Source organism: Crassostrea angulata, chromosome 4 (genome assembly GCF_025612915.1).
Source record: "Crassostrea angulata isolate pt1a10 chromosome 4, ASM2561291v2, whole genome shotgun sequence".
Lineage (NCBI taxonomy): Eukaryota > Metazoa > Mollusca > Bivalvia > Ostreida > Ostreidae > Magallana > Magallana angulata.
In genome coordinates, this window is record NC_069114.1 from 20,292,609 (window position 1) to 20,317,262 (window position 24,654).

The 24,654-nt window shown below is 47.5% G+C and overlaps 1 protein-coding gene across 1 annotated transcript; it reads right to left on the minus strand.

Annotated features, from left to right (window-relative positions):
- Nucleotides 1–49: 49 nt before the first annotated feature.
- LOC128182147 (SCO-spondin-like) lies at nucleotides 50–24,654 on the minus strand. Its single transcript, XM_052850759.1, has 45 exons — nucleotides 24,643–24,654; nucleotides 24,177–24,341; nucleotides 23,420–23,584; nucleotides 22,658–22,822; nucleotides 21,900–22,064; nucleotides 21,140–21,304; nucleotides 20,378–20,542; nucleotides 19,620–19,784; nucleotides 18,859–19,023; nucleotides 18,097–18,261; nucleotides 17,335–17,499; nucleotides 16,576–16,740; nucleotides 15,816–15,980; nucleotides 15,058–15,222; nucleotides 14,298–14,462; nucleotides 13,594–13,758; nucleotides 12,726–12,890; nucleotides 11,858–12,022; nucleotides 11,112–11,276; nucleotides 10,365–10,529; nucleotides 9,626–9,782; nucleotides 9,231–9,401; nucleotides 8,870–9,034; nucleotides 8,105–8,269; nucleotides 7,718–7,888; nucleotides 7,340–7,504; nucleotides 6,953–7,123; nucleotides 6,573–6,737; nucleotides 6,186–6,356; nucleotides 5,807–5,971; nucleotides 5,420–5,590; nucleotides 5,041–5,205; nucleotides 4,654–4,824; nucleotides 4,276–4,440; nucleotides 3,889–4,059; nucleotides 3,510–3,674; nucleotides 3,123–3,293; nucleotides 2,744–2,908; nucleotides 2,357–2,527; nucleotides 1,978–2,142; nucleotides 1,591–1,761; nucleotides 1,212–1,376; nucleotides 825–995; nucleotides 448–612; nucleotides 50–231 (listed from the first exon to the last, which is right to left on the minus strand). Exons 1-45 carry the CDS (start codon nucleotides 24,652–24,654, stop codon nucleotides 50–52), a joined length of 7,347 nt encoding a protein of 2,448 aa, XP_052706719.1.

Genomic DNA, 24,654 nt, shown 5'->3' on the forward strand with positions numbered 1-24,654 from the left:
AATCATGTTTCCAATACAATTTGGGGGGAGGGGGGGGGGATAAATATAATCAATTCATACTTGGACAAGGCGGCTTCGAGCAGGGTTGTTGCTGCTGTTCTTTGAAGTGACAGTTATATCGCGCTGCTTCGTCAGTTGTCAGGTCACAGGCTCTGGATCTGGTCTGCGTTCCATCTCCACAAGACACTGAGCAGCTTCCCCAGCTGGACCATGGCGTTACCACTTTGCCTCCTACAATTTCAAATAATCATGATTTAAGGTACATGACTTGATGAGAGAGCGAGAGCAGCAGCAGGCATGTGCGTCGTCCGATGCTGGGTCTAGCTAGGACCCTATTACATCCATCAGTCAATCGATCTATGGCTTGAATGATTGATCAGGATAGAGTGAGTGAGTGATTGATCGAGTGATTGATTGAGTGATTGATTGAGAAATTAAACGTCTTACCTGGACACCCAATGCAGGGGCGGTTTTCAGAGTCATCCCCAGGACAGGGTTTGCCTCCATGCTCTGGGGCCGGATTTGTACAAGTTCTCGTTCTAGTTTCCTGGCCGGGTCCACAAGTGTTAGAACACTGACTCCACTGCGACCAATCAGACCAAGCCCCGTCAACTGCAACGAATTCAAGCAACTATCTCATGCACAGTCTACACCAGCACTTCCGATGCCCAGACATCCGCGTTTACCTGGCTTATGTTGTTTATCATTACATGAAGGACGCACATTGTGACACAATAGCGTCGTGCATTCGATCATTTAAATAACAATCATGTTTGCAATACAATTTGGGGGGAGGGGGGGGGATAAATATAATCAATTCATACTTGGACAAGGCGGCTTCGAGCAGGGTTGTTGCTGCTGTTCTTTGAAGTGACAGTTATATCGCGCTGCTTCGTCAGTTGTCAGGTCACAGGCTCTGGATCTGGTCTGCGTTCCATCTCCACAAGACACTGAGCAGCTTCCCCAGCTGGACCATGGCGTTACCACTTTGCCTCCTACAATTTCAAATAATCATGATTTAAGGTACATGACTTGATGAGAGAGCGAGAGCAGCAGCAGGCATGTGCGTCGTCCGATGCTGGGTCTAGCTAGGACCCTATTACATCCATCAGTCAATCGATCTATGGCTTGAATGATTGATCAGGATAGAGTGAGTGAGTGATTGATCGAGTGATTGATTGAGTGATTGATTGAGAAATTAAACGTCTTACCTGGACACCCAATGCAGGGGCGGTTTTCAGAGTCATCCCCAGGACAGGGTTTGCCTCCATGCTCTGGGGCCGGATTTGTACAAGTTCTCGTTCTAGTTTCCTGGCCGGGTCCACAAGTGTTAGAACACTGACTCCACTGCGACCAATCAGACCAAGCCCCGTCAACTGCAACGAATTCAAGCAACTATCTCATGCACAGTCTACACCAGCACTTCCGATGCCCAGACATCCGCGTTTACCTGGCTTATGTTGTTTATCATTACATGAAGGACGCACATTGTGACACAATAGCGTCGTGCATTCGATCATTTAAATAACAATCATGTTTGCAATACAATTTGGGGGGAGGGGGGGGGGGATAAATATAATCAATTCATACTTGGACAAGGCGGCTTCGAGCAGGGTTGTTGCTGCTGTTCTTTGAAGTGACAGTTATATCGCGCTGCTTCGTCAGTTGTCAGGTCACAGGCTCTGGATCTGGTCTGCGTTCCATCTCCACAAGACACTGAGCAGCTTCCCCAGCTGGACCATGGCGTTACCACTTTGCCTCCTACAATTTCAAATAATCATGATTTAAGGTACATGACTTGATGAGAGAGCGAGAGCAGCAGCAGGCATGTGCGTCGTCCGATGCTGGGTCTAGCTAGGACCCTATTACATCCATCAGTCAATCGATCTATGGCTTGAATGATTGATCAGGATAGAGTGAGTGAGTGATTGATCGAGTGATTGATTGAGTGATTGATTGAGAAATTAAACGTCTTACCTGGACACCCAATGCAGGGGCGGTTTTCAGAGTCATCCCCAGGACAGGGTTTGCCTCCATGCTCTGGGGCCGGATTTGTACAAGTTCTCGTTCTAGTTTCCTGGCCGGGTCCACAAGTGTTAGAACACTGACTCCACTGCGACCAATCAGACCAAGCCCCGTCAACTGCAACGAATTCAAGCAACTATCTCATGCACAGTCTACACCAGCACTTCCGATGCCCAGACATCCGCGTTTACCTGGCTTATGTTGTTTATCATTACATGAAGGACGCACATTGTGACACAATAGCGTCGTGCATTCGATCATTTAAATAACAATCATGTTTGCAATACAATTTGGGGGGAGGGGGGGGGGGATAAATATAATCAATTCATACTTGGACAAGGCGGCTTCGAGCAGGGTTGTTGCTGCTGTTCTTTGAAGTGACAGTTATATCGCGCTGCTTCGTCAGTTGTCAGGTCACAGGCTCTGGATCTGGTCTGCGTTCCATCTCCACAAGACACTGAGCAGCTTCCCCAGCTGGACCATGGCGTTACCACTTTGCCTCCTACAATTTCAAATAATCATGATTTAAGGTACATGACTTGATGAGAGAGCGAGAGCAGCAGCAGGCATGTGCGTCGTCCGATGCTGGGTCTAGCTAGGACCCTATTACATCCATCAGTCAATCGATCTATGGCTTGAATGATTGATCAGGATAGAGTGAGTGAGTGATTGATCGAGTGATTGATTGAGTGATTGATTGAGAAATTAAACGTCTTACCTGGACACCCAATGCAGGGGCGGTTTTCAGAGTCATCCCCAGGACAGGGTTTGCCTCCATGCTCTGGGGCCGGATTTGTACAAGTTCTCGTTCTAGTTTCCTGGCCGGGTCCACAAGTGTTAGAACACTGACTCCACTGCGACCAATCAGACCAAGCCCCGTCAACTGCAACGAATTCAAGCAACTATCTCATGCACAGTCTACACCAGCACTTCCGATGCCCAGACATCCGCGTTTACCTGGCTTATGTTGTTTATCATTACATGAAGGACGCACATTGTGACACAATAGCGTCGTGCATTCGATCATTTAAATAACAATCATGTTTGCAATACAATTTGGGGGGAGGGGGGGGGGGATAAATATAATCAATTCATACTTGGACAAGGCGGCTTCGAGCAGGGTTGTTGCTGCTGTTCTTTGAAGTGACAGTTATATCGCGCTGCTTCGTCAGTTGTCAGGTCACAGGCTCTGGATCTGGTCTGCGTTCCATCTCCACAAGACACTGAGCAGCTTCCCCAGCTGGACCATGGCGTTACCACTTTGCCTCCTACAATTTCAAATAATCATGATTTAAGGTACATGACTTGATGAGAGAGCGAGAGCAGCAGCAGGCATGTGCGTCGTCCGATGCTGGGTCTAGCTAGGACCCTATTACATCCATCAGTCAATCGATCTATGGCTTGAATGATTGATCAGGATAGAGTGAGTGAGTGATTGATCGAGTGATTGATTGAGTGATTGATTGAGAAATTAAACGTCTTACCTGGACACCCAATGCAGGGGCGGTTTTCAGAGTCATCCCCAGGACAGGGTTTGCCTCCATGCTCTGGGGCCGGATTTGTACAAGTTCTCGTTCTAGTTTCCTGGCCGGGTCCACAAGTGTTAGAACACTGACTCCACTGCGACCAATCAGACCAAGCCCCGTCAACTGCAACGAATTCAAGCAACTATCTCATGCACAGTCTACACCAGCACTTCCGATGCCCAGACATCCGCGTTTACCTGGCTTATGTTGTTTATCATTACATGAAGGACGCACATTGTGACACAATAGCGTCGTGCATTCGATCATTTAAATAACAATCATGTTTGCAATACAATTTGGGGGGAGGGGGGGGGGGATAAATATAATCAATTCATACTTGGACAAGGCGGCTTCGAGCAGGGTTGTTGCTGCTGTTCTTTGAAGTGACAGTTATATCGCGCTGCTTCGTCAGTTGTCAGGTCACAGGCTCTGGATCTGGTCTGCGTTCCATCTCCACAAGACACTGAGCAGCTTCCCCAGCTGGACCATGGCGTTACCACTTTGCCTCCTACAATTTCAAATAATCATGATTTAAGGTACATGACTTGATGAGAGAGCGAGAGCAGCAGCAGGCATGTGCGTCGTCCGATGCTGGGTCTAGCTAGGACCCTATTACATCCATCAGTCAATCGATCTATGGCTTGAATGATTGATCAGGATAGAGTGAGTGAGTGATTGATCGAGTGATTGATTGAGTGATTGATTGAGAAATTAAACGTCTTACCTGGACACCCAATGCAGGGGCGGTTTTCAGAGTCATCCCCAGGACAGGGTTTGCCTCCATGCTCTGGGGCCGGATTTGTACAAGTTCTCGTTCTAGTTTCCTGGCCGGGTCCACAAGTGTTAGAACACTGACTCCACTGCGACCAATCAGACCAAGCCCCGTCAACTGCAACGAATTCAAGCAACTATCTCATGCACAGTCTACACCAGCACTTCCGATGCCCAGACATCCGCGTTTACCTGGCTTATGTTGTTTATCATTACATGAAGGACGCACATTGTGACACAATAGCGTCGTGCATTCGATCATTTAAATAACAATCATGTTTGCAATACAATTTGGGGGGAGGGGGGGGGGATAAATATAATCAATTCATACTTGGACAAGGCGGCTTCGAGCAGGGTTGTTGCTGCTGTTCTTTGAAGTGACAGTTATATCGCGCTGCTTCGTCAGTTGTCAGGTCACAGGCTCTGGATCTGGTCTGCGTTCCATCTCCACAAGACACTGAGCAGCTTCCCCAGCTGGACCATAGCGTTACCACTTTGCCTCCTACAATTTCAAATAATCATGATTTAAGGTACATGACTTGATGAGAGAGCGAGAGCAGCAGCAGGCATGTGCGTCGTCCGATGCTGGGTCTAGCTAGGACCCTATTACATCCATCAGTCAATCGATCTATGGCTTGAATGATTGATCAGGATAGAGTGAGTGAGTGATTGATCGAGTGATTGATTGAGTGATTGATTGAGAAATTAAACGTCTTACCTGGACACCCAATGCAGGGGCGGTTTTCAGAGTCATCCCCAGGACAGGGTTTGCCTCCATGCTCTGGGGCCGGATTTGTACAAGTTCTCGTTCTAGTTTCCTGGCCGGGTCCACAAGTGTTAGAACACTGACTCCACTGCGACCAATCAGACCAAGCCCCGTCAACTGCAACGAATTCAAGCAACTATCTCATGCACAGTCTACACCAGCACTTCCGATGCCCAGACATCCGCGTTTACCTGGCTTATGTTGTTTATCATTACATGAAGGACGCACATTGTGACACAATAGCGTCGTGCATTCGATCATTTAAATAACAATCATGTTTGCAATACAATTTGGGGGGAGGGGGGGGGGGATAAATATAATCAATTCATACTTGGACAAGGCGGCTTCGAGCAGGGTTGTTGCTGCTGTTCTTTGAAGTGACAGTTATATCGCGCTGCTTCGTCAGTTGTCAGGTCACAGGCTCTGGATCTGGTCTGCGTTCCATCTCCACAAGACACTGAGCAGCTTCCCCAGCTGGACCATGGCGTTACCACTTTGCCTCCTACAATTTCAAATAATCATGATTTAAGGTACATGACTTGATGAGAGAGCGAGAGCAGCAGCAGGCATGTGCGTCGTCCGATGCTGGGTCTAGCTAGGACCCTATTACATCCATCAGTCAATCGATCTATGGCTTGAATGATTGATCAGGATAGAGTGAGTGAGTGATTGATCGAGTGATTGATTGAGTGATTGATTGAGAAATTAAACGTCTTACCTGGACACCCAATGCAGGGGCGGTTTTCAGAGTCATCCCCAGGACAGGGTTTGCCTCCATGCTCTGGGGCCGGATTTGTACAAGTTCTCGTTCTAGTTTCCTGGCCGGGTCCACAAGTGTTAGAACACTGACTCCACTGCGACCAATCAGACCAAGCCCCGTCAACTGCAACGAATTCAAGCAACTATCTCATGCACAGTCTACACCAGCACTTCCGATGCCCAGACATCCGCGTTTACCTGGCTTATGTTGTTTATCATTACATGAAGGACGCACATTGTGACACAATAGCGTCGTGCATTCGATCATTTAAATAACAATCATGTTTGCAATACAATTTGGGGGGAGGGGGGGGGGGATAAATATAATCAATTCATACTTGGACAAGGCGGCTTCGAGCAGGGTTGTTGCTGCTGTTCTTTGAAGTGACAGTTATATCGCGCTGCTTCGTCAGTTGTCAGGTCACAGGCTCTGGATCTGGTCTGCGTTCCATCTCCACAAGACACTGAGCAGCTTCCCCAGCTGGACCATGGCGTTACCACTTTGCCTCCTACAATTTCAAATAATCATGATTTAAGGTACATGACTTGATGAGAGAGCGAGAGCAGCAGCAGGCATGTGCGTCGTCCGATGCTGGGTCTAGCTAGGACCCTATTACATCCATCAGTCAATCGATCTATGGCTTGAATGATTGATCAGGATAGAGTGAGTGAGTGATTGATCGAGTGATTGATTGAGTGATTGATTGAGAAATTAAACGTCTTACCTGGACACCCAATGCAGGGGCGGTTTTCAGAGTCATCCCCAGGACAGGGTTTGCCTCCATGCTCTGGGGCCGGATTTGTACAAGTTCTCGTTCTAGTTTCCTGGCCGGGTCCACAAGTGTTAGAACACTGACTCCACTGCGACCAATCAGACCAAGCCCCGTCAACTGCAACGAATTCAAGCAACTATCTCATGCACAGTCTACACCAGCACTTCCGATGCCCAGACATCCGCGTTTACCTGGCTTATGTTGTTTATCATTACATGAAGGACGCACATTGTGACACAATAGCGTCGTGCATTCGATCATTTAAATAACAATCATGTTTGCAATACAATTTGGGGGGAGGGGGGGGGGGGATAAATATAATCAATTCATACTTGGACAAGGCGGCTTCGAGCAGGGTTGTTGCTGCTGTTCTTTGAAGTGACAGTTATATCGCGCTGCTTCGTCAGTTGTCAGGTCACAGGCTCTGGATCTGGTCTGCGTTCCATCTCCACAAGACACTGAGCAGCTTCCCCAGCTGGACCATGGCGTTACCACTTTGCCTCCTACAATTTCAAATAATCATGATTTAAGGTACATGACTTGATGAGAGAGCGAGAGCAGCAGCAGGCATGTGCGTCGTCCGATGCTGGGTCTAGCTAGGACCCTATTACATCCATCAGTCAATCGATCTATGGCTTGAATGATTGATCAGGATAGAGTGAGTGAGTGATTGATCGAGTGATTGATTGAGTGATTGATTGAGAAATTAAACGTCTTACCTGGACACCCAATGCAGGGGCGGTTTTCAGAGTCATCCCCAGGACAGGGTTTGCCTCCATGCTCTGGGGCCGGATTTGTACAAGTTCTCGTTCTAGTTTCCTGGCCGGGTCCACAAGTGTTAGAACACTGACTCCACTGCGACCAATCAGACCAAGCCCCGTCAACTGCAACGAATTCAAGCAACTATCTCATGCACAGTCTACACCAGCACTTCCGATGCCCAGACATCCGCGTTTACCTGGCTTATGTTGTTTATCATTACATGAAGGACGCACATTGTGACACAATAGCGTCGTGCATTCGATCATTTAAATAACAATCATGTTTGCAATACAATTTGGGGGGAGGGGGGGGGGATAAATATAATCAATTCATACTTGGACAAGGCGGCTTCGAGCAGGGTTGTTGCTGCTGTTCTTTGAAGTGACAGTTATATCGCGCTGCTTCGTCAGTTGTCAGGTCACAGGCTCTGGATCTGGTCTGCGTTCCATCTCCACAAGACACTGAGCAGCTTCCCCAGCTGGACCATGGCGTTACCACTTTGCCTCCTACAATTTCAAATAATCATGATTTAAGGTACATGACTTGATGAGAGAGCGAGAGCAGCAGCAGGCATGTGCGTCGTCCGATGCTGGGTCTAGCTAGGACCCTATTACATCCATCAGTCAATCGATCTATGGCTTGAATGATTGATCAGGATAGAGTGAGTGAGTGATTGATCGAGTGATTGATTGAGTGATTGATTGAGAAATTAAACGTCTTACCTGGACACCCAATGCAGGGGCGGTTTTCAGAGTCATCCCCAGGACAGGGTTTGCCTCCATGCTCTGGGGCCGGATTTGTACAAGTTCTCGTTCTAGTTTCCTGGCCGGGTCCACAAGTGTTAGAACACTGACTCCACTGCGACCAATCAGACCAAGCCCCGTCAACTGCAACGAATTCAAGCAACTATCTCATGCACAGTCTACACCAGCACTTCCGATGCCCAGACATCCGCGTTTACCTGGCTTATGTTGTTTATCATTACATGAAGGACGCACATTGTGACACAATAGCGTCGTGCATTCGATCATTTAAATAACAATCATGTTTGCAATACAATTTGGGGGGAGGGGGGGGGGATAAATATAATCAATTCATACTTGGACAAGGCGGCTTCGAGCAGGGTTGTTGCTGCTGTTCTTTGAAGTGACAGTTATATCGCGCTGCTTCGTCAGTTGTCAGGTCACAGGCTCTGGATCTGGTCTGCGTTCCATCTCCACAAGACACTGAGCAGCTTCCCCAGCTGGACCATGGCGTTACCACTTTGCCTCCTACAATTTCAAATAATCATGATTTAAGGTACATGACTTGATGAGAGAGCGAGAGCAGCAGCAGGCATGTGCGTCGTCCGATGCTGGGTCTAGCTAGGACCCTATTACATCCATCAGTCAATCGATCTATGGCTTGAATGATTGATCAGGATAGAGTGAGTGAGTGATTGATCGAGTGATTGATTGAGTGATTGATTGAGAAATTAAACGTCTTACCTGGACACCCAATGCAGGGGCGGCTTTCAGAGTCATCCCCAGGACAGGGTTTGCCTCCATGCTCTGGGGCCGGATTTGTACAAGTTCTCGTTCTAGTTTCCTGGCCGGGTCCACAAGTGTTAGAACACTGACTCCACTGCGACCAATCAGACCAAGCCCCGTCAACTGCAACGAATTCAAGCAACTATCTCATGCACAGTCTACACCAGCACTTCCGATGCCCAGACCTGGCTTATGTTGTTTATCATTACATAAAGGACGCACATTGTGACACCATAGCGTCGTGCATTCGATCATTTAAATAACAATCATGTTTGCAATACAATTTGGGGGGGGGGGGATAAATATAATCAATTCATACTTGGACAAGGCGGCTTCGAGCAGGGTTGTTGCTGCTGTTCTTTGAAGTGACAGTTATATCGAGCTGCTTCGTCAGTTGTCAGGTCACAGGCTCTGGATCTGGTCTGCGTTCCATCTCCACAAGACACTGAGCAGCTTCCCCAGCTGGACCATGGCGTTACCACTTTGCCTCCTACAATTTCAAATAATCATGATTTAAGGTACATGACTTATTGAGAGAGCGAGAGCAGCAGCAGGCATGTGCGTCGTCCGATGCTGGGTCTAGCTAGGACCCTATTACATCCATCAGTCAATCGATCTATGGCTTGAATGATTGATCAGGATAGAGTGAGTGAGTGATTGATCGAGTGATTGATTGAGTGATTGATTGAGAAATTAAACGTCTTACCTGGACACCCAATGCAGGGGCGGCTTTCAGAGTCATCCCCAGGACAGGGTTTGCCTCCATGCTCTGGGGCCGGATTTGTACAAGTTCTCGTTCTAGTTTCCTGGCCGGGTCCACAAGTGTTAGAACACTGACTCCACTGCGACCAATCAGACCAAGCCCCGTCAACTGCAACGAATTCAAGCAACTATCTCATGCACAGTCTACACCAGCACTTCCGATGCCCAGACCTGGCTTATGTTGTTTATCATTACATAAAGGACGCACATTGTGACACCATAGCGTCGTGCATTCGATCATTTAAATAACAATCATGTTTGCAATACAATTTGGGGGGGGGGGATAAATATAATCAATTCATACTTGGACAAGGCGGCTTCGAGCAGGGTTGTTGCTGCTGTTCTTTGAAGTGACAGTTATATCGAGCTGCTTCGTCAGTTGTCAGGTCACAGGCTCTGGATCTGGTCTGCGTTCCATCTCCACAAGACACTGAGCAGCTTCCCCAGCTGGACCATGGCGTTACCACTTTGCCTCCTACAATTTCAAATAATCATGATTTAAGGTACATGACTTATTGAGAGAGCGAGAGCAGCAGCAGGCATGTGCGTCGTCCGATGCTGGGTCTAGCTAGGACCCTATTACATCCATCAGTCAATCGATCTATGGCTTGAATGATTGATCAGGATAGAGTGAGTGAGTGATTGATCGAGTGATTGATTGAGTGATTGATTGAGAAATTAAACGTCTTACCTGGACACCCAATGCAGGGGCGGCTTTCAGAGTCATCCCCAGGACAGGGTTTGCCTCCATGCTCTGGGGCCGGATTTGTACAAGTTCTCGTTCTAGTTTCCTGGCCGGGTCCACAAGTGTTAGAACACTGACTCCACTGCGACCAATCAGACCAAGCCCCGTCAACTGCAACGAATTCAAGCAACTATCTCATGCACAGTCTACACCAGCACTTCCGATGCCCAGACCTGGCTTATGTTGTTTATCATTACATAAAGGACGCACATTGTGACACCATAGCGTCGTGCATTCGATCATTTCAATAACAATCATGTTTGCAATACAATTTGGGGGGGGGGGATAAATATAATCAATTCATACTTGGACAAGGCGGCTTCGAGCAGGGTTGTTGCTGCTGTTCTTTGAAGTGACAGTTATATCGAGCTGCTTCGTCAGTTGTCAGGTCACAGGCTCTGGATCTGGTCTGCGTTCCATCTCCACAAGACACTGAGCAGCTTCCCCAGCTGGACCATGGCGTTACCACTTTGCCTCCTACAATTTCAAATAATCATGATTTAAGGTACATGACTTATTGAGAGAGCGAGAGCAGCAGCAGGCATGTGCGTCGTCCGATGCTGGGTCTAGCTAGGACCCTATTACATCCATCAGTCAATCGATCTATGGCTTGAATGATTGATCAGGATAGAGTGAGTGAGTGATTGATCGAGTGATTGATTGAGTGATTGATTGAGAAATTAAACGTCTTACCTGGACACCCAATGCAGGGGCGGCTTTCAGAGTCATCCGCAGGACAGGGTTTGCCTCCATGCTCTGGGGCCGGATTTGTACAAGTTCTCGTTCTAGTTTCCTGGCCGGGTCCACAAGTGTTAGAACACTGACTCCACTGCGACCAATCAGACCAAGCCCCGTCAACTGCAACGAATTCAAGCAACTATCTCATGCACAGTCTACACCAGCACTTCCGATGCCCAGACCTGGCTTATGTTGTTTATCATTACATAAAGGACGCACATTGTGACACCATAGCGTCGTGCATTCGATCATTTAAATAACAATCATGTTTGCAATACAATTTGGGGGGGGGGATAAATATAATCAATTCATACTTGGACAAGGCGGCTTCGAGCAGGGTTGTTGCTGCTGTTCTTTGAAGTGACAGTTATATCGAGCTGCTTCGTCAGTTGTCAGGTCACAGGCTCTGGATCTGGTCTGCGTTCCATCTCCACAAGACACTGAGCAGCTTCCCCAGCTGGACCATGGCGTTACCACTTTGCCTCCTACAATTTCAAATAATCATGATTTAAGGTACATGACTTATTGAGAGAGCGAGAGCAGCAGCAGGCATGTGCGTCGTCCGATGCTGGGTCTAGCTAGGACCCTATTACATCCATCAGTCAATCGATCTATGGCTTGAATGATTGATCAGGATAGAGTGAGTGAGTGATTGATCGAGTGATTGATTGAGTGATTGATTGAGAAATTAAACGTCTTACCTGGACACCCAATGCAGGGGCGGCTTTCAGAGTCATCCGCAGGACAGGGTTTGCCTCCATGCTCTGGGGCCGGATTTGTACAAGTTCTCGTTCTAGTTTCCTGGCCGGGTCCACAAGTGTTAGAACACTGACTCCACTGCGACCAATCAGACCAAGCCCCGTCAACTGCAACGAATTCAAGCAACTATCTCATGCACAGTCTACACCAGCACTTCCGATGCCCAGACCTGGCTTATGTTGTTTATCATTACATAAAGGACGCACATTGTGACACCATAGCGTCGTGCATTCGATCATTTCAATAACAATCATGTTTGCAATACAATTTGGGGGGGGGGATAAATATAATCAATTCATACTTGGACAAGGCGGCTTCGAGCAGGGTTGTTGCTGCTGTTCTTTGAAGTGACAGTTAAATCGAGCTGCTTCGTCAGTTGTCAGGTCACAGGCTCTGGATCTGGTCTGCGTTCCATCTCCACAAGACACTGAGCAGCTTCCCCAGCTGGACCATGGCGTTACCACTTTGCCTCCTACAATTTCAAATAATCATGATTTAAGGTACATGACTTATTGAGAGAGCGAGAGCAGCAGCAGGCATGTGCGTCGTCCGATGCTGGGTCTAGCTAGGACCCTATTACATCCATCAGTCAATCGATCTATGGCTTGAATGATTGATCAGGATAGAGTGAGTGAGTGATTGATCGAGTGATTGATTGAGTGATTGATTGAGAAATTAAACGTCTTACCTGGACACCCAATGCAGGGGCGGCTTTCAGATCTATGGCTTGAATGATTGATCAGGATAGAGTGAGTGAGTGATTGATCGAGTGATTGATTGAGTGATTGATTGAGAAATTAAACGTCTTACCTGGACACCCAATGCAGGGGCGGCTTTCAGAGTCATCCGCAGGACAGGGTTTGCCTCCATGCTCTGGGGCCGGATTTGTACAAGTTCTCGTTCTAGTTTCCTGGCCGGGTCCACAAGTGTTAGAACACTGACTCCACTGCGACCAATCAGACCAAGCCCCGTCAACTGCAACGAATTCAAGCAACTATCTCATGCACAGTCTACACCAGCACTTCCGATGCCCAGACCTGGCTTATGTTGTTTATCATTACATAAAGGACGCACATTGTGACACCATAGCGTCGTGCATTCGATCATTTCAATAACAATCATGTTTGCAATACAATTTGGGGGGGGGGATAAATATAATCAATTCATACTTGGACAAGGCGGCTTCGAGCAGGGTTGTTGCTGCTGTTCTTTGAAGTGACAGTTATATCGAGCTGCTTCGTCAGTTGTCAGGTCACAGGCTCTGGATCTGGTCTGCGTTCCATCTCCACAAGACACTGAGCAGCTTCCCCAGCTGGACCATGGCGTTACCACTTTGCCTCCTACAATTTCAAATAATCATGATTTAAGGTACATGACTTATTGAGAGAGCGAGAGCAGCAGCAGGCATGTGCGTCGTCCGATGCTGGGTCTAGCTAGGACCCTATTACATCCATCAGTCAATCGATCTATGGCTTGAATGATTGATCAGGATAGAGTGAGTGAGTGATTGATCGAGTGATTGATTGAGTGATTGATTGAGAAATTAAACGTCTTACCTGGACACCCAATGCAGGGGCGGCTTTCAGATCTATGGCTTGAATGATTGATCAGGATAGAGTGAGTGAGTGATTGATCGAGTGATTGATTGAGTGATTGATTGAGAAATTAAACGTCTTACCTGGACACCCAATGCAGGGGCGGCTTTCAGAGTCATCCCCAGGACAGGGTTTGCCTCCATGCTCTGGGGCCGGATTTGTACAAGTTCTCGTTCTAGTTTCCTGGCCGGGTCCACAAGTGTTAGAACACTGACTCCACTGCGACCAATCAGACCAAGCCCCGTCAACTGCAACGAATTCAAGCAACTATCTCATGCACAGTCTACACCAGCACTTCCGATGCCCAGACCTGGCTTGTCGTGCATTCGATCATTTAAATAACAATCATGTTTGCAATACAATTTGGGGGGGGCGGGGGACAAATATAATCAATTCATACTTGGACAAGGCGGCTTCGAGCAGGGTTGTTGCTGCTGTTCTTTGAAGTGACAGTTATATCGAGCTGCTTCGTCAGTTGTCAGGTCACAGGCTCTGGATCTGGTCTGCGTTCCATCTCCACAAGACACTGAGCAGCTTCCCCAGCTGGACCATGGCGTTACCACTTTGCCTCCTACAATTTCAAATAATCATGATTTAAGGTACATGACTTGATGAGAGAGCGAGAGCAGCAGCAGGCATGTGCGTCGTCCGATGCTGGGTCTAGCTAGGACCCTATTACATCCATCAGTCAATCGATCTATGGCTTGAATGATTGATCAGGATAGAGTGAGTGAGTGATTGATCGAGTGATTGATTGAGTGATTGATTGAGAAATTAAACGTCTTACCTGGACACCCAATGCAGGGGCGGCTTTCAGAGTCATCCCCAGGACAGGGTTTGCCTCCATGCTCTGGGGCCGGATTTGTACAAGTTCTCGTTCTAGTTTCCTGGCCGGGTCCACAAGTGTTAGAACACTGACTCCACTGCGACCAATCAGACCAAGCCCCGTCAACTGCAACGAATTCAAGCAACTATCTCATGCACAGTCTACACCAGCACTTCCGATGCCCAGACATCCGCGTTTACCTGGCTTATGTTGTTTATCATTACATGAAGGACGCACATTGTGAGACCATAGCGTCGTGCATTCGATCATTTAAATAACAATCATGTTTGCAATACAATTTGGGGGGGGGGGGACAAATATAATCAATTCATACTTGGACAAGGCGGCTTCGAGCAGGGTTGTTGCTGCTGTTCTTTGAAGTGACAGTTATATCGAGCTGCTTCGTCAGTTGTCAGGTCACAGGCTCTGGATCTGGTCTGCGTTCCATCTCCACAAGACACTGAGCAGCTTCCCCAGCTGGACCATGGCGTTACCACTTTGCCTCCTACAATTTCAAATAATCATGATTTAAGGTACATGACTTGATGAGAGAGCGAGAGCAGCAGCAGGCATGTGCGTCGTCCGATGCTGGGTCTAGCTAGGACCCTATTACATCCATCAGTCAATCGATCTATGGCTTGAATGATTGATCAGGATAGAGTGAGTGAGTGATTGATCGAGTGATTGATTGAGTGATTGATTGAGAAATTAAACGTCTTACCTGGACACCCAATGCAGGGGCGGCTTTCAGAGTCATCCCCAGGACAGGGTTTGCCTCCATGCTCTGGGGCCGGATTTGTACAAGTTCTCGTTCTAGTTTCCTGGCCGGGTCCACAAGTGTTAGAACACTGACTCCACTGCGACCAATCAGACCAAGCCCCGTCAACTGCAACGAATTCAAGCAACTATCTCATGCACAGTCTACACCAGCACTTCCGATGCCCAGACATCCGCGTTTACCTGGCTTATGTTGTTTATCATTACATGAAGGACGCACATTGTGAGACCATAGCGTCGTGCATTCGATCATTTAAATAACAATCATGTTTGCAATACAATTTGGGGGGGGGGACAAATATAATCAATTCATACTTGGACAAGGCGGCTTCGAGCAGGGTTGTTGCTGCTGTTCTTTGAAGTGACAGTTATATCGAGCTGCTTCGTCAGTTGTCAGGTCACAGGCTCTGGATCTGGTCTGCGTTCCATCTCCACAAGACACTGAGCAGCTTCCCCAGCTGGACCATGGCGTTACCACTTTGCCTCCTACAATTTCAAATAATCATGATTTAAGGTACATGACTTGATGAGAGAGCGAGAGCAGCAGCAGGCATGTGCGTCGTCCGATGCTGGGTCTAGCTAGGACCCTATTACATCCATCAGTCAATCGATCTATGGCTTGAATGATTGATCAGGATAGAGTGAGTGAGTGATTGATCGAGTGATTGATTGAGTGATTGATTGAGAAATTAAACGTCTTACCTGGACACCCAATGCAGGGGCGGCTTTCAGAGTCATCCCCAGGACAGGGTTTGCCTCCATGCTCTGGGGCCGGATTTGTACAAGTTCTCGTTCTAGTTTCCTGGCCGGGTCCACAAGTGTTAGAACACTGACTCCACTGCGACCAATCAGACCAAGCCCCGTCAACTGCAACGAATTCAAGCAACTATCTCATGCACAGTCTACACCAGCACTTCCGATGCCCAGACATCCGCGTTTACCTGGCTTATGTTGTTTATCATTACATGAAGGACGCACATTGTGAGACCATAGCGTCGTGCATTCGATCATTTAAATAATAATCATGTTTGCAATACAATTTGGGGGGGGGGGGACAAATATAATCAATTCATACTTGGACAAGGCGGCTTCGAGCAGGGTTGTTGCTGCTGTTCTTTGAAGTGACAGTTATATCGAGCTGCTTCGTCAGTTGTCAGGTCACAGGCTCTGGATCTGGTCTGCGTTCCATCTCCACAAGACACTGAGCAGCTTCCCCAGCTGGACCATGGCGTTACCACTTTGCCTCCTACAATTTCAAATAATCATGATTTAAGGTACATGACTTGATGAGAGAGCGAGAGCAGCAGCAGGCATGTGCGTCGTCCGATGCTGGGTCTAGCTAGGACCCTATTACATCCATCAGTCAATCGATCTATGGCTTGAATGATTGATCAGGATAGAGTGAGTGAGTGATTGATCGAGTGATTGATTTAGTGATTGATTGAGAAATTAAACGTCTTACCTGGACACCCAATGCAGGGGCGGCTTTCAGAGTCATCCCCAGGACAGGGTTTGCCTCCATGCTCTGGGGCCGGATTTGTACAAGTTCTCGTTCTAGTTTCCTGGCCGGGTCCACAAGTGTTAGAACACTGACTCCACTGCGACCAATCAGACCAAGCCCCGTCAACTGCAACGAATTCAAGCAACTATCTCATGCACAGTCTACACCAGCACTTCCGATGCCCAGACATCCGCGTTTACCTGGCTTATGTTGTTTATCATTACATGAAGGACGCACATTGTGAGACCATAGCGTCGTGCATTCGATCATTTAAATAACAATCATGTTTGCAATACAATTTGGGGGGGGGGGATAAATATAATCAATTCATACTTGGACAAGGCGGCTTCGAGCAGGGTTGTTGCTGCTGTTCTTTGAAGTGACAGTTATATCGAGCTGCTTCGTCAGTTGTCAGGTCACAGGCTCTGGATCTGGTCTGCGTTCCATCTCCACAAGACACTGAGCAGCTTCCCCAGCTGGACCATGGCGTTACCACTTTGCCTCCTACAATTTCAAATAATCCTGATTTAAGGTACATGACTTGATGAGAGAGCGAGAGCAGCAGCAGGCATGTGCGTCGTCCGATGCTGGGTCTAGCTAGGACCCTATTACATCCATCAGTCAATCGATCTATGGCTTGAATGATTGATCAGGATAGAGTGAGTGAGTGATTGATCGAGTGATTGACTGAGTGATTGATTGAGAAATTAAACGTCTTACCTGGACACCCAATGCAGGGGCGGCTTTCAGAGTCATCCCCAGGACAGGGTTTGCCTCCATGCTCTGGGGCCGGATTTGTACAAGTTCTCGTTCTAGTTTCCTGGCCGGGTCCACAAGTGTTAGAACACTGACTCCACTGCGACCAATCAGACCAAGCCCCGTCAACTGCAACGAATTCAAGCAACTATCTCATGCACAGTCTACACCAGCACTTCCGATGCCCAGACATCCGCGTTTACCTGGCTTATGTTGTTTATCATTACATGAAGGACGCACATTGTGAGACCATAGCGTCGTGCATTCGATCATTTAAATAACAATCATGTTTGCAATACAATTTGGGGGGGGGGGGGGACAAATATAATCAATTCATACTTGGACAAGGCGGCTTCGAGCAGGGTTGTTGCTGCTGTTCTTTGAAGTGACAGTTATATCGAGCTGCTTCGTCAGTTGTCAGGTCACAGGCTCTGGATCTGGTCTGCGTTCCATCTCTACAAGACACTGAGCAGCTTCCCCAGCTGGACCATGGCGTTACCACTTTGCCTCCTACAATTTCAAATAATCATGATTTAAGGTACATGACTTGATGAGAGAGCGAGAGCAGCAGCAGGCATGTGCGTCGTCCGATGCTGGGTCTAGCTAGGACCCTATTACATCCATCAGTCAATCGATCTATGGCTTGAATGATTGATCAGGATAGAGTGAGTGAGTGATTGATCGAGTGATTGATTGAGTGATTGATTGAGAAATTAAACGTCTTACCTGGACACCCAATGCAGGGGCGGCTTTCAGAGTCATCCCCAGGACAGGGTTTGCCTCCATGCTCTGGGGCCGGATTTGTACAAGTTCTCGTTCTAGTTTCCTGGCCGGGTCCACAAGTGTTAGAACACTGACTCCACTGCGACCAATCAGACCAAGCCCCGTCAACTGCAACGAATTCAAGCAACTATCTCATGCACAGTCTACACCAGCACTTCCGATGCCCAGACATCCGCGTTTACCTGGCTTATGTTGTTTATCATTACATGAAGGACGCACATTGTGAGACCATAGCGTCGTGCATTCGATCATTTAAATAACAATCATGTTTGCAATACAATTTGGGGGGGGCGGGGGACAAATATAATCAATTCATACTTGGACAAGGCGGCTTCGAGCAGGGTTGTTGCTGCTGTTCTTTGAAGTGACAGTTATATCGAGCTGCTTCGTCAGTTGTCAGGTCACAGGCTCTGGATCTGGTCTGCGTTCCATCTCCACAAGACACTGAGCAGCTTCCCCAGCTGGACCATGGCGTTACCACTTTGCCTCCTACAATTTCAAATAATCATGATTTAAGGTACATGACTTGATGAGAGAGCGAGAGCAGCAGCAGGCATGTGCGTCGTCCGATGCTGGGTCTAGCTAGGACCCTATTACATCCATCAGTCAATCGATCTATGGCTTGAATGATTGATCAGGATAGAGTGAGTGAGTGATTGATCGAGTGATTGATTGAGTGATTGATTGAGAAATTAAACGTCTTACCTGGACACCCAATGCAGGGGCGGCTTTCAGAGTCATCCCCAGGACAGGGTTTGCCTCCATGCTCTGGGGCCGGATTTGTACAAGTTCTCGTTCTAGTTTCCTGGCCGGGTCCACAAGTGTTAGAACACTGACTCCACTGCGACCAATCAGACCAAGCCCCGTCAACTGCAACGAATTCAAGCAACTATCTCATGCACAGTCTACACCAGCACTTCCGATGCCCAGACATCCGCGTTTACCTGGCTTATGTTGTTTATCATTACATGAAGGACGCACATTGTGAGACCATAGCGTCGTGCATTCGATCATTTAAATAACAATCATGTTTGCAATACAATTTGGGGGGGGGGGGGACAAATATAATCAATTCATACTTGGACAAGGCGGCTTCGAGCAGGGTTGTTGCTGCTGTTCTTTGAAGTGACAGTTATATCGAGCTGCTTCGTCAGTTGTCAGGTCACAGGCTCTGGATCTGGTCTGCGTTCCATCTCCACAAGACACTGAGCAGCTTCCCCAGCTGGACCATGGCGTTACCACTTTGCCTCCTACAATTTCAAATAATCATGATTTAAGGTACATGACTTGATGAGAGAGCGAGAGCAGCAGCAGGCATGTGCGTCGTCCGATGCTGGGTCTAGCTAGGACCCTATTACATCCATCAGTCAATCGATCTATGGCTTGAATGATTGATCAGGATAGAGTGAGTGAGTGATTGATCGAGTGATTGATTGAGTGATTGATTGAGAAATTAAACGTCTTACCTGGACACCCAATGCAGGGGCGGCTTTCAGAGTCATCCCCAGGACAGGGTTTGCCTCCATGCTCTGGGGCCGGATTTGTACAAGTTCTCGTTCTAGTTTCCTGGCCGGGTCCACAAGTGTTAGAACACTGACTCCACTGCGACCAATCAGACCAAGCCCCGTCAACTGCAACGAATTCAAGCAACTATCTCATGCACAGTCTACACCAGCACTTCCGATGCCCAGACATCCGCGTTTACCTGGCTTATGTTGTTTATCATTACATGAAGGACGCACATTGTGAGACCATAGCGTCGTGCATTCGATCATTTAAATAACAATCATGTTTGCAATACAATTTGGGGGGGGGGACAAATATAATCAATTCATACTTGGACAAGGCGGCTTCGAGCAGGGTTGTTGCTGCTGTTCTTTGAAGTGACAGTTATATCGAGCTGCTTCGTCAGTTGTCAGGTCACAGGCTCTGGATCTGGTCTGCGTTCCATCTCCACAAGACACTGAGCAGCTTCCCCAGCTGGACCATGGCGTTACCACTTTGCCTCCTACAATTTCAAATAATCATGATTTAAGGTACATGACTTGATGAGAGAGCGAGAGCAGCAGCAGGCATGTGCGTCGTCCGATGCTGGGTCTAGCTAGGACCCTATTACATCCATCAGTCAATCGATCTATGGCTTGAATGATTGATCAGGATAGAGTGAGTGAGTGATTGATCGAGTGATTGATTGAGTGATTGATTGAGAAATTAAACGTCTTACCTGGACACCCAATGCAGGGGCGGCTTTCAGAGTCATCCCCAGGACAGGGTTTGCCTCCATGCTCTGGGGCCGGATTTGTACAAGTTCTCGTTCTAGTTTCCTGGCCGGGTCCACAAGTGTTAGAACACTGACTCCACTGCGACCAATCAGACCAAGCCCCGTCAACTGCAACGAATTCAAGCAACTATCTCATGCACAGTCTACACCAGCACTTCCGATGCCCAGACATCCGCGTTTACCTGGCTTATGTTGTTTATCATTACATGAAGGACGCACATTGTGAGACCATAGCGTCGTGCATTCGATCATTTAAATAATAATCATGTTTGCAATACAATTTGGGGGGGGGGGGGGACAAATATAATCAATTCATACTTGGACAAGGCGGCTTCGAGCAGGGTTGTTGCTGCTGTTCTTTGAAGTGACAGTTATATCGAGCTGCTTCGTCAGTTGTCAGGTCACAGGCTCTGGATCTGGTCTGCGTTCCATCTCCACAAGACACTGAGCAGCTTCCCCAGCTGGACCATGGCGTTACCACTTTGCCTCCTACAATTTCAAATAATCATGATTTAAGGTACATGACTTGATGAGAGAGCGAGAGCAGCAGCAGGCATGTGCGTCGTCCGATGCTGGGTCTAGCTAGGACCCTATTACATCCATCAGTCAATCGATCTATGGCTTGAATGATTGATCAGGATAGAGTGAGTGAGTGATTGATCGAGTGATTGATTTAGTGATTGATTGAGAAATTAAACGTCTTACCTGGACACCCAATGCAGGGGCGGCTTTCAGAGTCATCCCCAGGACAGGGTTTGCCTCCATGCTCTGGGGCCGGATTTGTACAAGTTCTCGTTCTAGTTTCCTGGCCGGGTCCACAAGTGTTAGAACACTGACTCCACTGCGACCAATCAGACCAAGCCCCGTCAACTGCAACGAATTCAAGCAACTATCTCATGCACAGTCTACACCAGCACTTCCGATGCCCAGACATCCGCGTTTACCTGGCTTATGTTGTTTATCATTACATGAAGGACGCACATTGTGAGACCATAGCGTCGTGCATTCGATCATTTAAATAACAATCATGTTTGCAATACAATTTGGGGGGGGGGGGATAAATATAATCAATTCATACTTGGACAAGGCGGCTTCGAGCAGGGTTGTTGCTGCTGTTCTTTGAAGTGACAGTTATATCGAGCTGCTTCGTCAGTTGTCAGGTCACAGGCTCTGGATCTGGTCTGCGTTCCATCTCCACAAGACACTGAGCAGCTTCCCCAGCTGGACCATGGCGTTACCACTTTGCCTCCTACAATTTCAAATAATCATGATTTAAGGTACATGACTTGATGAGAGAGCGAGAGCAGCAGCAGGCATGTGCGTCGTCCGATGCTGGGTCTAGCTAGGACCCTATTACATCCATCAGTCAATCGATCTATGGCTTGAATGATTGATCAGGATAGAGTGAGTGAGTGATTGATCGAGTGATTGATTGAGTGATTGATTGAGAAATTAAACGTCTTACCTGGACACCCAATGCAGGGGCGGCTTTCAGAGTCATCCCCAGGACAGGGTTTGCCTCCATGCTCTGGGGCCGGATTTGTACAAGTTCTCGTTCTAGTTTCCTGGCCGGGTCCACAAGTGTTAGAACACTGACTCCACTGCGACCAATCAGACCAAGCCCCGTCAACTGCAACGAATTCAAGCAACTATCTCATGCACAGTCTACACCAGCACTTCCGATGCCCAGACATCCGCGTTTACCTGGCTTATGTTGTTTATCATTACATGAAGGACGCACATTGTGAGACCATAGCGTCGTGCATTCGATCATTTAAATAACAATCATGTTTGCAATACAATTTGGGGGGGGGGACAAATATAATCAATTCATACTTGGACAAGGCGGCTTCGAGCAGGGTTGTTGCTGCTGTTCTTTGAAGTGACAGTTATATCGAGCTGCTTCGTCAGTTGTCAGGTCACAGGCTCTGGATCTGGTCTGCGTTCCATCTCCACAAGACACTGAGCAGCTTCCCCAGCTGGACCATGGCGTTACCACTTTGCCTCCTACAATTTCAAATAATCATGATTTAAGGTACATGACTTGATGAGAGAGCGAGAGCAGCAGCAGGCATGTGCGTCGTCCGATGCTGGGTCTAGCTAGGACCCTATTACATCCATCAGTCAATCGATCTATGGCTTGAATGATTGATCAGGATAGAGTGAGTGAGTGATTGATCGAGTGATTGATTGAGTGATTGATTGAGAAATTAAACGTCTTACCTGGACACCCAATGCAGGGGCGGCTTTCAGAGTCATCCCCAGGACAGGGTTTGCCTCCATGCTCTGGGGCCGGATTTGTACAAGTTCTCGTTCTAGTTTCCTGGCCGGGTCCACAAGTGTTAGAACACTGACTCCACTGCGACCAATCAGACCAAGCCCCGTCAACTGCAACGAATTCAAGCAACTATCTCATGCACAGTCTACACCAGCACTTCCGATGCCCAGACATCCGCGTTTACCTGGCTTATGTTGTTTATCATTACATGAAGGACGCACATTGTGAGACCATAGCGTCGTGCATTCGATCATTTAAATAACAATCATGTTTGCAATACAATTTGGGGGGGGGGGGGGACAAATATAATCAATTCATACTTGGACAAGGCGGCTTCGAGCAGGGTTGTTGCTGCTGTTCTTTGAAGTGACAGTTATATCGAGCTGCTTCGTCAGTTGTCAGGTCACAGGCTCTGGATCTGGTCTGCGTTCCATCTCCACAAGACACTGAGCAGCTTCCCCAGCTGGACCATGGCGTTACCACTTTGCCTCCTACAATTTCAAATAATCATGATTTAAGGTACATGACTTGATGAGAGAGCGAGAGCAGCAGCAGGCATGTGCGTCGTCCGATGCTGGGTCTAGCTAGGACCCTATTACATCCATCAGTCAATCGATCTATGGCTTGAATGATTGATCAGGATAGAGTGAGTGAGTGATTGATCGAGTGATTGATTGAGTGATTGATTGAGAAATTAAACGTCTTACCTGGACACCCAATGCAGGGGCGGCTTTCAGAGTCATCCCCAGGACAGGGTTTGCCTCCATGCTCTGGGGCCGGATTTGTACAAGTTCTCGTTCTAGTTTCCTGGCCGGGTCCACAAGTGTTAGAACACTGACTCCACTGCGACCAATCAGACCAAGCCCCGTCAACTGCAACGAATTCAAGCAACTATCTCATGCACAGTCTACACCAGCACTTCCGATGCCCAGACATCCGCGTTTACCTGGCTTATGTTGTTTATCATTACATGAAGGACGCACATTGTGAGACCATAGCGTCGTGCATTCGATCATTTAAATAACAATCATGTTTGCAATACAATTTGGGGGGGGGATAAATATAATCAATTCATACTTGGACAAGGCGGCTTCGAGCAGGGTTGTTGCTGCTGTTCTTTGAAGTGACAGTTATATCGAGCTGCTTCGTCAGTTGTCAGGTCACAGGCTCTGGATCTGGTCTGCGTTCCATCTCCACAAGACACTGAGCAGCTTCCCCAGCTGGACCATGGCGTTACCACTTTGCCTCCTACAATTTCAAATAATCATGATTTAAGGTACATGACTTGATGAGAGAGCGAGAGCAGCAGCAGGCATGTGCGTCGTCCGATGCTTGGTCTAGCTAGGACCCTATTACATCCATCAGTCAATCGATCTATGGCTTGAATGATTGATCAGGATAGAGTGAGTGAGTGATTGATCGAGTGATTGATTGAGTGATTGATTGAGAAATTAAACGTCTTACCTGGACACCCAATGCAGGGGCGGCTTTCAGAGTCATCCCCAGGACAGGGTTTGCCTCCATGCTCTGGGGCCGGATTTGTACAAGTTCTCGTTCTAGTTTCCTGGCCGGGTCCACAAGTGTTAGAACACTGACTCCACTGCGACCAATCAGACCAAGCCCCGTCAACTTTGAAAAATAAACTAAATGTTAAGTACTGTATTTTTGATAGAATGTTTGGTGTTTTAATTGTTAGTAATTAGTGTTTCTTTTCTAAATCTGAAATTTTATTTTGGACAGTGTTAGAGAACACCAGATAGGAAAAAGAATTTTCCTATGCTTCGCTATTTGTGGACTTTTCAAACAATCTTTGTAAATATTTTGTAAAGTTGAATATAAAATGTTTAATATGAAGTGAATGTGAAGTATATTGTCACCTTTGGAAAGCAAAAGTAAAACAAAAGTATCGGCAATATCATCGTTGTTTTACATACTTGGACAT